The sequence below is a fragment of the Heterodontus francisci genome, chromosome 1, assembly GCF_036365525.1.
Source record: "Heterodontus francisci isolate sHetFra1 chromosome 1, sHetFra1.hap1, whole genome shotgun sequence".
Classification (NCBI taxonomy): Eukaryota; Metazoa; Chordata; class Chondrichthyes; order Heterodontiformes; family Heterodontidae; genus Heterodontus; species Heterodontus francisci.
Window position 1 is genome coordinate 267,606,743 of NC_090371.1, and position 13,275 is coordinate 267,620,017.

The 13,275-nt window shown below is 43.0% G+C and overlaps 1 protein-coding gene across 1 annotated transcript in view; it reads right to left on the reverse strand.

The window, feature by feature from the left end:
• The window catches only part of LOC137359361 (serine/threonine-protein kinase 32B-like), a 353,419-nt gene that overhangs the window by 66,821 nt on the left and 273,323 nt on the right, over window positions 1-13,275 (reverse strand). The window contains exon 5 of the mRNA XM_068025387.1: window positions 1,556-1,593. Coding sequence (XP_067881488.1) covers window positions 1,556-1,593 — 38 coding nt within the window. The remainder of the gene's footprint in view (window positions 1-1,555; window positions 1,594-13,275) is intronic.

Consider the following 13,275-nt stretch of genomic DNA (forward strand, 5'->3'; position numbering starts at 1 on the left):
TGGATATGGACTGCTTCAATATCTGAGGAGTTGCAAATGGTGCTGAACATTGTGTAATCATCAGCAAATGACCCCACTTCTGATGTTATGGTTGATGGAAGGTCATTGATGAAGCAGCTGTAGATGGTTGGGCCTGGGACACTACACTGAGGAACTCCTGCAGTGATGTCCTGGGACTGAGATGATTGGCCTCCAACAACTAAAACCATCTTCACTAGTGTCATATTATACAGTTAAAATATTAGGGTCTGTCTGACATAGTCTCTTTATATTTAGCACTGCTTCCCGTAAGTGGTCTCAGCATCTTATTTTTACTGCCCAATATCAAACTCTAAAATAGCGTAATCCAGTGTGTAATAAATAGTACCCCCTGTGATCAGTACTGAGCCAAGTAAAGCCAAGAATATGCTAATTGGATGTGTGACATTTCTGATGAATAAACACTATGATTTATAACATTTCGCTCATTGGTGCTTTTGTTATTAAAATACTTTGAACGTTCTGTAATCAAAATGCCATGCCATAGCTTTCTAAAGGTATATGCAAAAATATTGAAATGATCATGTAAGGATTCCTTTCCCTAATACCTCTATTGTACAATGCAATATATATGGCACACTTCAATATTTTTTGGCCAGTTTTTCACAAAGGATTTGGAAAAGATTACTTTAAACTGTTGGGTCTTAAAAGCAAAGTGTATCCACACAAGTTTTTAACAAAAACATTCAAATTATATGTAATGAAAATGGTAATAAGATAAGTTGTAATGTTGTTTTCTCAATGACTGCAAATAATAGGCAATGTATTAGCTGGTCAATACCTCATCTCCATTGAGTTGTATGGAAGGAGAGAAATAAAAAGCAAAGAAAGAGATACAGACAAGCAGTCCAGTCCATCAAAGGTTGCAAAGGCAGTCAGATCCAGCACAACCTGCAAAGCGGCTAGATTACAGCATAGTAATTAGAAGTTACTGTGTTTAAGTCAAGCAGAACAGGCCACTGATGTGAGCCAGTATGCATGTTCATTATTTGTATTATTGCACAAGACAAGTTGTATTAATTGCATGAAGTGAATCTCATAATAAATGTTACTCTACATGTTCAGTCACTGTGAAATAAGATCCCTTAATGATGCATAATGGTCTCTTCCAACCAAGGCATTGAAAAAGCACATGTCCGAAGGACACAAATATTCAGTACAGATCACAAGGGGTACAAATAATACACCCCTGGGTTATGCTATTGTACAGTTTGATATTGGACAGTAAAAATATGAGAAGCAATGCTATATCCGAGAGACCAACTCAGACAGACCATAAAATTTTAATATGACACGACTGTTGTGGGAGAGGGAGATGATAAATATTTAAAATATAAGGATTTATATGGATATTCTTGATGTCAAAGAATTTGAAATGAAATATAACAATCTTGAAGTTAGACTCAGCATCATCATCTGAATTTCCTTTCCTTGAAAGCCAAGGGAGTAAATGCCCGTCTTCATTGGCGAAGCTTCAATACTTTCAGATCAAGAAAAACAAGGTTTAGCAACTTACCGTGTTCATCAAGGAGGATATTGTCAGGTTTGATGTCCCTAAAACAGAAAAATAGAATCAGAGGTTTATTAGTTACTGATTGAAGCAATGCTTCTCAATTATATAGTTAGTTAAATATATGCCATTCCCAGATCTACAATGAAAGCAATACCAAACTGTTAAGTATTGTGTTAGATTTGAACTTTTTTTTACAAAATTGCTATTGTGTGTTATGTATGGCATTTCTCCTATGAAAGTTGATATTGAAGCAGTTCTTTTACTAAGCTCTCATTTTCAATCTATTCCTTTTCTGCTGATGATCTATAACTGCTTCACTACGATTTTTGCAGCAACAACAACTTGTATTTTTATAGCACTTAAAGTAATAAAGCGTCCAGAGGCATTATAAAACATAATATGACACTGAGCTAAATAAGGAGATGTTAGGGCAGATGAACAAAAGCTTGGTTAAAGAGATAGGTTTTAAGGGGTGTAAGAGGAAAGCGAGGTATAGAGAGGTGGCAAGGTGGAGAGAATGAATTCCAGAGCGTAGGGCCTTGGCAGCTAAAGGCACACCCACCAATGGCGAAGCAATTAAAATAGGGAATGTTCAAGAGGCTGGAATTAGAGGAATGCAGATAACTCGGAGTGTTGTAAGGCTGGAGGAGAAAAGGAGGGGCCAGGCCATTGAGGGATTATAAAACAAGGATGAGAATTTGCTTAACTGGGCACCTGTGTAAGTCAGAGAGCACAGAGATAATGGGTGAATGGGATTTTAAGTTAGGACACAGGCAGCAGAGTTTTGGGTGAACTCAAGTTTATGGAGCATAAAATGTGGAGTGTCTTTGAATAGTCAAGTCTGAAGGTAACAAAGGCTTGAGGTAACATGAGGGTTGCAGCAGAAGTGCTGAGGCAGGAGCAGAATAAGTCGATGTTACAGAGGTGGAAATAGGCGGTCTTAGTGACAGCGCGGATATGTGATTGAAAGCTCTTCTCGGCGCCAAATATGACCCTGAGTTTGCAAAGAGGCTGGTTCAGCCTCAGATGGTTGCCAACGAGAGGGATGAAGCAGCTGGCGAGGGAGTGGAATTTGTGGGGGGGGGGGGGGGGCGGGGGGGACCGAAAGCAAAGGAGGATGGTGCAATCAACCGTGTCAAAGGCAGCAGACAGGTCAAGAAGCATGAGGAGGGATAGTTAGTTTTTCTTGCAGTCACGTAGGATGTCATTTGTGACTTTGGTAAGGGCCATTTTGGTATTGCGGCAGGGACAGAAACCTGATTGGAGGGATTCAAACATGGAGTTCCAGAAAAAAGGGGCACAAATTTTGGAATTGAAAACATGTTCAAGGAATTTGGAGAGGAAAAGGAGGTTGGAGGTGGGGCAGATGTTTGTAAGGACAGAGGGGTCAAGGTTTGGTTTCTTTGAGAGGGGTGATGACAGCAGATTTGAAGGAGGGACAGAACCTGAGGAAAGCAAAATGTTAACAGTGTCAACTAACACGAAAGCCAGGAGGGGAAGTTGGGTGGTCAGGAGTTTAGTGGGAATAGGGTCAAGAGAGCAGCAAGTGGGTCTCATGGACAAGATGAGCTCAGAAAGAGATGTGGGGAGATAGGAGAGAAACTAGAGAAAGACACAAGTTCAGGGTTAGGATAGGGGGAGCCTTAGAGGAAGTTTGGTCTGGTGGGCTAGAGGAAGGGAGGGAGGAGGCAGAGGCAGCTGATCGGATGGTCTCAAATCTTGGTGACCAGGAAACTCATGAGCTCCTCATACTTGTCATTGGAGATGAGGGTGGAGGAGACAAGGGAAGGAAGTTTAAGAAGATGGTTTGCAGTAAAGACGCCAGGGGTTACCTTTCCACTCAAGACAATCCTGGAATAGTGAGCAGTTTTGTCAGACAAGAGCAGAACCCAATAGTGTTTAATGTAGTCTAGCCAGATCTGGCAATAAATGGCTAAACCAGTTGTTCACCATATCCATTCAAGTCTGCGCCTCTTGGACTTAAGGGAGTTGAGTGAAGGCTGTACTGGGGAGATTGGTCAGGCTGGGATGGAGTAATGGTTTTAAAGGGGATGAGGGCATCAAAGGTGGAGGTGAGGGTGTGGTTGAACAGATTGGTAGCTGCAGGAATGTCATGGTGAATGGACGGCCAAAGGCTAGGCAGTTGGAAATTTGTGAATGCAGTTGTAAGAAGGGAAAGTTTTTTTACAGGAGCAGATAAAGAATGAAGTAAGGTTTGGGGGAAATGAGGATGTGGGTGGAGAGTGACACAAGGAAGTGATCAGGGATGGCCTTAACTGTGATTGATTCGGAGTAGCAAGGCCACATGAGATGGCACAGTCAAGTGGGTGGCCGTGAATATGGGTTGGGGAATTTACATGGAGGGCGAGATGAAGGTAGGATGGGAGGGCAGTGAGCTCGGAGGATAGAGAACATGATGAATTGAGATGGAGGTTGAAAGCATCGAGCATGAGAAGTCACTTGGTGCAGAGGCTGAGGAAGATAGCTCAATGAGAAAATTGACCTGGTACTTGTGCAAGCTGCAGAGAACCAGGATTTTAAATGAGAGGTGTAAAGGTGAGATGCCCAAAGGAGGAGAAAGTGCCAGAAACGTAAAGGGGACAGGCCAAGGTGTGATTTTGGTTACAAGAGCCACACCACCACCATGACAGTCTGGGAGAGGCAAGTGGTGAAAAGTACAGCCAGGTGGTGAAGCTTCAGTTATGGGGAAGGTGTCATCATCCACCAGCCAGGTTTCCATCAAGGCCATGATGTTGATGCAATCATCCACAATAAACTCATGGATTGCGAGGGCTTTGTTCATGAGTCAACAGATATTCTGGAGGAAGATGTGGAGAGGGGGGCAGTGATCACTGATCCACTGGCAGAGTCCACAGTATCAGCACTGGGAAGGGTGAGTTAGACAGGGAGGAGATTGGCAAGATCAGCCTCCAGTCAGCACACTGAGCGGGAAGGTCAGTGAGAGAGTAGGAGGGGCAGTTAGGGTTGCTGCTCACGAGGAGGGAGAGTAATAGTTTCAAATGGAGAAGGTGAAGAGAGGCATAGAGGGAAGCTGTTGGCTTATCTAAGAAAGAGTCAAGCCTGGTATGGAGGTAGGAGAATAGGATAGTCAAGGAGTACCGTAAGGTTGGGGTAGGGAGTAGGGAAGGTAAATGGACTTTGAAACAAACAAGTGCCCCACATCTAATCTGGGTTTTGGGGAATACTTTCATCCACTTTTTATCCTAGTCGTCTATCTTATCAATAACTCCTTGAAACTTACTTTGAAAAACTGCCCTTAACATCTGAAATAATAAATAAAATGCTGGAGATACTCAGCAGGTCTGGCAGCATCTCTGGAGAGAAAAGCAGAGTTAATGTTTCAGGTTTGTAACCTTTCATCCATTCTGTGAAAGGTCACAGACTTGAAACATTGGCCAGAATTTTATGTTGGGTGGGAGACCAAACGACGGAAACGTCAGGGGTGAGCCCGCCTCTGCTGGGCCTGGAGAGCCACACCAGGATTTTAGGCTCCCCAGGCTCTGAATTGGCCTCAGGCGGGACTTCCGCTCCTTTGAGGCAGGACGGCCCACCTCCAAGAGCTGCCAGCCAATCAGTGGGCTGGCAGCTCTCAGTCCCAGTAGCGCCACTGGGAGCGGTGGCCATTGCTGGGACTGCAGCCAGCTTCAGTAGCAAGAGGCACACTGGCTCCGGAAACAGGGTGTGTCTGGGGCCTCACCAGGGTCAAATCGGCTGGACCCTGTCGAGGCAAGTGGGGGAGAGGGGGTCAGTTGGGAGGTGGTGGGAGTGTTGTGTAGTGGGGGAAGTTGGCCCATGGGAGGGAGGGGGGTCCTCTGTGGGGCACAGGGTGCCTGATCAGGGGAGCCCTTCCCTCACACCAGCTGGCAAGAAGGTCACCAGGTTTTACCTGGCACTGTTCTTGGGCCTTTGCCGTCTGGCCGCCGCAGGTAAAATACCAGCGGCGGTGGGAGGGGGCCCTTAGGTGGCAGTTAATTGGCCACTTAAGGGCTTTGATTGGCCTGGAGAGGGTGGCTCATTTCTCATCACCACCACCCCCATAAAATTGCAGCGTGGGCAGGAAGACATCGGGAAAGGGCCCCCCCACTCAAATCTATGAACCCCCACCCCTCTGCCACCAGCCCCTCCTGTGGGGGTGGGGGCGGAATTCTGGCCATTAACTCTGCTTCTCTCTTGACAGCTGCTGCCAGGCCTGCTGAGTATTTCCAGCACTTCCTGTTTTTATTTCAGATTTCCAGCATCCGCAGTATTTTGCTTTTGTTTAAGTGTCCTTAACTTCTGTTCAAATTACTGAAATATAAAGCCCACATGCATGCTCAAGTTGTGAGGAGGACCCAGCGTTGGCAAAGGGACATTGATAGATTAACTGAATGGGCAAAAATTTGGCAGATGGAGTATAATGTGGGAAAATGTGAGGTTGTCCACTTTGGTGGGAAGAATCAAAAAGCAGAATATTATTTAAATTGAGAGATACTGCAGAATGCTGCAGTCCAGAGGGATCTCGGTGTTCTTGTACGGGAATCACAAAAAGTTAGCATTAATGTATAGCAAGTAATTAGGAAGACAAATGTAATGTTGGCCTTTATTGCAAAGGGGATGGTGTATAAAAGTAGGGAAGTCTTGCTCCAACTGTACAGGGCATTGGTGAGACCGCACCTAGAGTATTGTGTACAGTTTTGGTCTCCTTACTTAAAGAGGGATAGACTTGCTTTGGAAGCAGTTCACAGAAGGTTCACTAGACTGATTCCTGAGGTCAAGGGTTGTCTTATGGGGAATGGTTGAGCAGACTGGGCCTCTACTCATTACAGTTTAGAAGGATAAGAGGTGATCTTTTTGAAACATATAAGATTCTGAGGGGGCTTGACAGGGTAGATGCTGAGAGGATGTTTCCCCTCATGGGGGAATCTAGAACTGTGGGCACAGTTTTAAAATAAGGGGTCTCCCATTTAAAATGAGGAGGAATTTCTTCTCTCAGAGGATCGTTAATCTTTGGAATTCTCTTCCCAGAGAAAACTGGAGGTTGGATCATTGAATGTATTCAAGGCTGAGTTAGACAGATTTTTTTTTAATCGAGAAGGGAGTAAAAGGGTATAAAAACAGAAAGTGCTGGAAATACTCAGCAGGTCAGGCAGCATCTGTTGGGCAAGAAGCAGAGTTAACGTTTCAGGTCTGTGAACTTTCATCAGTTCTGAGTATTTCCAGCACTTTCTGTTTCTTTTCAGATTTCCAGCATCTGCAGTATTTTGCTTTTATGTTAGGGAGTAAAAGGGTTATTGGGGGCAGGCAGGAAAGTGGAGTTAAGGCCACAGTCAGATTGGCCATGATCTTGTTGAATGGCAGAGCAGGCTCGAGGGGCTGAATGGCCTAATCCTGTTCCTATTTCTTATGATCTCATACTTTTAAATTATAATTGCAGCAACAAAAATATTTCTGTTATCAAAACCTACAGAAATAACCTAGCAGAAAAAGAGCTGCCAAAGTGACCTGGAACAATTTCTTCATTTAAATTGCTGATTCAATTTAAAGGAATTCCAAATCACCAGTCACGTTTAAATCATCCTGTCAGTTCTCATTGCAACAATTCCTTTTTACTGACTACAGTATTGTCCAGCAAATCCTTAGGAAGAATTGTGGGGATTTCCCCATGTGCTGATTTACATTCCATATGAGAGCTACATCTGTCTATGTTACACCTCTTCCATCCTTTCTCTCACCCATCCACAATGCACCCCCAACCCAGTCACTTCAAACCCCCCCAGCCCTGGAAGGACCCTCATGATGCTCTGTTGGCAGAGGCTTTGTGATTGAATGCTCTGCCAACTCGTCCACCCCTCCACCCCATTCCCTGCACATTGTGCCACTGGTGACAGTGAGAAAATATACCCAATTATTTCAGTTTTATACAGCTTCCCTTTTCTGAGTTGACTGCAAATAGTTTCAATTTAGAATGTGTAATGATACATAACCCCATCTTTAGACAATTTGGGAGGAAAAGTATGAATGATCTGTTCCAACATCTAGTCGCCACACTACAGGAAGGATGTGATTGCACTGGAGAGTGTGCAGAGGAGATTCACCAGGATGTTGCCTGGGCTGGAGCATTTCAGCTATGTAGAGAGACTTAATAGGCTAGGGTTGTTTTCCTTAGAGCAGAGAAGGCTGAGGTGGGACCTGATTGAGGTATACAAAATTATGAGGGGCAAAGATAGGGTAGATAGGAAGAAGCTTTTTCCCTTAGCGGAGGTGTCAATAACCAGGGGGCATAGATTTAAGGTAATGGGCAGGAGGTTTAGAGGGGATTTGAGGAAAAACATTTTCACCCAGAGGGTGGTTGGAATCTGGAACGCACTGCCTGAAGGGGTGATAGAGGCAGGAACCATCACAACATTTAAGAAGTATTTAGATGAGCACTTGAAGCACCATAGCATACAAGGCTACGGGCCAAGTGCTTGATGGCCGGCATGGACACGATGGGCCGAAGGCCTGTTTCTGTGCTGTCTGACTCTATGACTAAAAGTAAATCACGTTATCCACACTAATAATATAAAATATGCAGTTTTATTTTCTTAGTCACACTTAGTTTGTAAATTAACAAGGATATATTAAATATATGCAACATTGCAGGGCACAAAAGCACTTTAAAAACCCATAGGTAATTGCCTGTCAAAACCATTTAGTTACACATGTAATTCACCATGCATATTGTCAGTTCAAATATGTTGTAGAACAGTATAGTCTTTCCACTGAGTGCTATTTTTGAGCACTGAGATACACCAGATTTTTTTTTTTTTAGAGAACATCTGCTGCAGAGAGAATAAACACATTGTGACTTGCACTCCCTGGAGATATTAAACCAGCAGAGTTATGACTGTTCCGTTCTAAACTGAACAATGAAACATTAAATGGATTTAGGGGTTGCTTCAAAATATTTTACTCCTGTTCAATCAGTATATAGTTTTGTTTTGAGTTAGTGATTCCCTTTTGTCTATGAAAATGGACTCACCAACTACATGTGGCACCTGTCTCCTACATGGGTCTATTTGGGTCCACCTGAGGTCATTCAAATCTGCCAGCTGTCAGAAGGTACTCATTACATAGCAAAGTATTCAATTTATTTTTGCCAACCTCAAGAAGAAGCCACTGGAAGTATGGTGAGGCAGTTTTTCTGCTAGTTTCATGTCAGGAATGTTGACCTTAGTTTCTGAGTCAGCCTCATTTGTGTAAGGTGAGCTAGCACTTGGCATTGCAAATGCCTCTCAATGGGAGCTTATCCATTTGGGAGCAGGCATGATGTAAATGCCCGTGGCAGCTTAAATGGCCTGGCATCCATACAATGACTTTTGGCAATGCAGGAGAATATCCACTCACAAAGAAAACAGAAATGTCTGTTGCGGGGCGCAGCTCTGTAGTTTGCTGATGATAATGCGGAAGTGCTCTTCCAGGAAAGAAGGAGGTTCTGTTTGAGAGCAACAGGGGACAGCCCCCTCCCCCACCCACAAAGTGGAGGGTGGGAGCCAGGGCATTCAGTGCCAACTCAGCCACTGCAGTGCAGGATGAAGTTTACTGACCTTAACAGGTCAGGCAAGCTGAGAGGTGTCATTCACGCCTTCTAAGGATGCAGTAGGCTAAGCATGCCTGCATCTTATGATCACCTCTTCCTTACTGTTAAAGTATTTAAATGGCTTACCAACAATGCTTGGGAGATAGCGTGCTTCTTTTTACACTGCCACCCACCCACCACCCCACTAGCCCAATCCTACCTTCACATTCAATTGTTCATTCAATTATATCCTTACATGCTGTTATGCCACGAAAAGCTTTAGATAGCTCATAATAGTTTGGTAGATGCATCTGTCATCACATCATTATAGTCTGAATTGCTACCACCTGACATTGATTGTATCTAATAGTAGAAGGGTAATAGGTGATGGTTTCCCCAAACCTTCACCTAAACAGATGTCTACTAGGTGAACAAGGCCATGCTTCAGCACCCATGGCTCATGGCCTGATCAAGAGATCCCCAGACAGCAGGAGCACGTGAATACAATGCTTTAACTAGAATCACAGTAGGACTTCCTAGTGGGATACTAGAGTAGAGATTCTGCTGTTTGGACTGTTCAGGTAGAATGCTCCTCAATAGCCCAGAAAAGATGTCCAAAATAATCCTGGTCTACTGCAGTTGGCATAACTTTGTAACACATAGAGAAGTAAGAAACAGAATGAGGTACAGCAGTAGCAAAGAAGAAAGATGAGAAAAAGGAAGAGGAATTGGAAGGAACAAAGGTCTATCTTAATGTGTAGTGTTTTTTGTTCATTTGCAATACATATCCATGGGTTGGATTTCCTGGAAGCAATTATTAGCCAGCATGATTCACATAGTGCAGGTTATTGATAACAAATTATTGCTAACTGCTTCCAGGAAATCCGACCCATGGATAAAGTACTGCAAATGAACAAAAAACACTACACAGGAAGATACATTTCCCCTTCTGTGCTCCCCTAAAGCTTGCTCTGGTGTGACAATCTCAATTCCTTTGACCAAAAACACAATTTTGTGTTTTAAAATTAAACTGCCCCAGGTGAACCTCAATAGTTGCTGTTGCTATAATTGAAAAAAAAAGCTGTGAAGTACATTTCTGTGAACCACTACCTGAAATAATTTCAGACAACAGTAAAACAAAAATGATCATCCTGAGCCCAGTTAGTTACATACGGCAGAAAAATAAACATGTTTCAGTTATATAGTACCTTACTACATTTCTCAGGATGCTCCAAAGTTGTCTCGTACAGTATCATAAGTCATCTTTGTTATGTAAACAATACAGCAGTCATTTAGCATGCAACACGGTCCCCCACAAGCAGCAAGTATATGAATGGCCAATTACCTGTATTCTTGGTGGTTCTAATGAAGAAAGGAATGTTGATAAGGATGTTGAGAACATTATTCTTCTTCAGTACTGACAGGAGCATTTTAATGTTCACCTGAACAGGTAGGTGGATGCAGGTTTAAAGGCTGCTTTCGCAGTCAACTACAAACTTAAATTTTAAGACTGATATGGTTATGTTGATCAGGTTAATCCTTATTGTATTTAACTACATCAAAAACAGACACCTGCTCTGTACAGAGTATGCTTGGCAGTTTAGAATGATATGTGATGATTCGATGAATTGAACATATGGTGCAATTTGAATTTTTTTTTTATTCATTCGTGGGATATGGGCATCGCTGGTTAGGCCAGCATTTATTGCCCATCCGGAATTTCCCTTGAGAAGGTGGCAGTGAGCTGCCTTCTTGAACCACTGCAGTCCTTAGAATGTAGGTATACCAAAAGTGTTGTTAGGAAGGGTGTTCTAGGATTTTGACCCAGTGACAGTGAAGGAATGGCAATATATTTCCAAGTCAGGATGGTATGTGGCTCGGAGGGGAACTTGCAGGTGGTGGTGTTCCCACATGTCTGCTGTCCTTGTCCTTCTAGGTGGTAGAGGTCACGGGTTTGGAAGGTGCAGATGGTACACACTGCTGCCACTGTGCGTCGGTGGTGAAGGGAATGAATGTTGAAGGTGGAGGATGGGGTTCCAATCAAGGAGGCAGCTTTGTCCTGGACGGTGTTGAGCTTCTTGAGTGTTGTTGGAACTATACCTGTCCAGGAAAGTAGAGAGTATTCCATCACACTCCTGACTTGTGCCTTGTAGATGGTGGACAGGCACTGGGGAGACAGGTGGTGAGTTACTCCCTGCAGAATTCCTTACCTCTGAACTACTTTTGTAGCCACAGCATTTATGGGGCTGGTCCAGTTCAGTTTCTGGTCAATGGTAACCCCCAGGATGTTGATAGTGGGGGATTCAGTGATGATAATGCTATTGAATGTCAAGGAGAGATAGTTAGATTCTCTCTTGTTTGTGATGGTCATTGTCTGGCACATGTGTGATGCGAATGTTACTTGTTCTTAAATAATTAGTTGCAGCAGCTCCATTTCACACCTACGAAGTACCTAAATGCACAGTGTTAACAGAGTCTGTGGATAGCTATCAATTCGTAAAAAGAGCAAAACCCAAACCGTGAGTTTTGTAGACTGAGTTTTAGTGGGTACGGTAACGTAGTGGTTATGTTACTGGACAAGTAATCCACAGCCTTAGACTAAAAATCCAAAGAACACAAGTTTCAGTATGAGAATTTGAACACAGCGCCCTATTCTTTGTAGACAGAAAGAATATGTGCAAACATTGCGTCTATTTCAGCTAAACGAAATAAGTGACAGCCATTCGTTGGTTCATTCCTTAGGGCAATGCCTTGACCAATCAGAGTCAAGATACCTTGTTTAAATTTCAAACAAAGCTTGGCAGTTAACTGTCAGTCACCATAAACTGGTGCATTCTCCATGGCAACGCCTCTACCAGAGTCCACTTGCTAACCAATCAGCAAGCTCTTCTCATACAGTATAAGCTGTTATTTTCCCATACATTGGTTATTCTTGCGTATTGTCCTGATGAGTGCAAGACAAAAAGCTTCGACAACATGTCTCTATTTTCAGCAATACTCAAGTTCTGTACTACCAAACGACTATTTATTAATGACTTAGAAGACAGGATAGAAAGCCACATATACAAATTTGGAGATGACAAAGGTAAGCTGCATTGTAAGCAGTGTAGATGCAAGCATAAAATTATAAAGAGATATTAATAGATTAAGTGAATGGGCAAAACTGGCAAATGGATTTCAATATAGGCGTGTGAGATTATCCACTTTGGACCTAAAAAGGATAGATCAGAGCACTTTCTACATGAAGAAAAGCTAGAAACAGTGGAGGTCCAAAGAGACTTAGGTGTCCATGTACAGAGATCATTGAAAAGTCATGAACTGATATAAAAATAATCAGAAAGGCTAATGGAATACTAGCCTTTATATCTAGCAGGCTAGAATAAGGGTTAGAAGCCATGCTACAGCTATACAAAGCCCTGGTTAGACCCCACCTGGAGTACTGTGAGCTGTTCTGGGCACCACACCTTAGAAAGGATATATTGGCCTTGGAGGGAGTGCAGTGTAGATTGACTAGAATGGTACTTGGACTGCAAGAATTAAATTGCGAGGATAGATTATACAAACTATATATGCATTCCCTAGAATTTGGAAGTTTAAGGGGCCATTTGATATAAATTAAAAGGAACCGATTTTCTTTGTTCATGGAATGTGGGCGTCACTGGCTAGGCCAGCATTTATTGCCCATCCCTAATTGCCCTTGCGAAAGTGGTGGTGAGAGTAGATAGAGATTTAATATTTCTCTTGGTTGGAGAGTCTAGGAACAGGAGACATAGCCTGAAAATTAGAGCCAGGCCTCTCAGGAGTGAAATTGGGAAACATTTCTACATGCAAAATTTGGAACTTTCTTCCACAAACAGTAATTGATGCTGGATCAATTGTTAATTTTAAATTGATAGATTTCTGTTAGCAAAAGTTATTGAGGGACAAGGTGCAAAGGCAGTTATATGGAGTTAGGGCACAGATCAGCCACGATCTCATTGAATGTTGGAACAGACTCAAGGGGTTAAATGGCCTATTCCTGTTCCTATGTTCCTGTTTCAAGGAAGAGCATGTGGGTTCATCCTTGTTTTCTGGTCAACAGTTGTCAGCATCATTAAACAGATCTTCTGGTAATTATCACATTGCTGTTAGTGGAACCTTGCTGTCCACAAATGGCCGCTGCCTT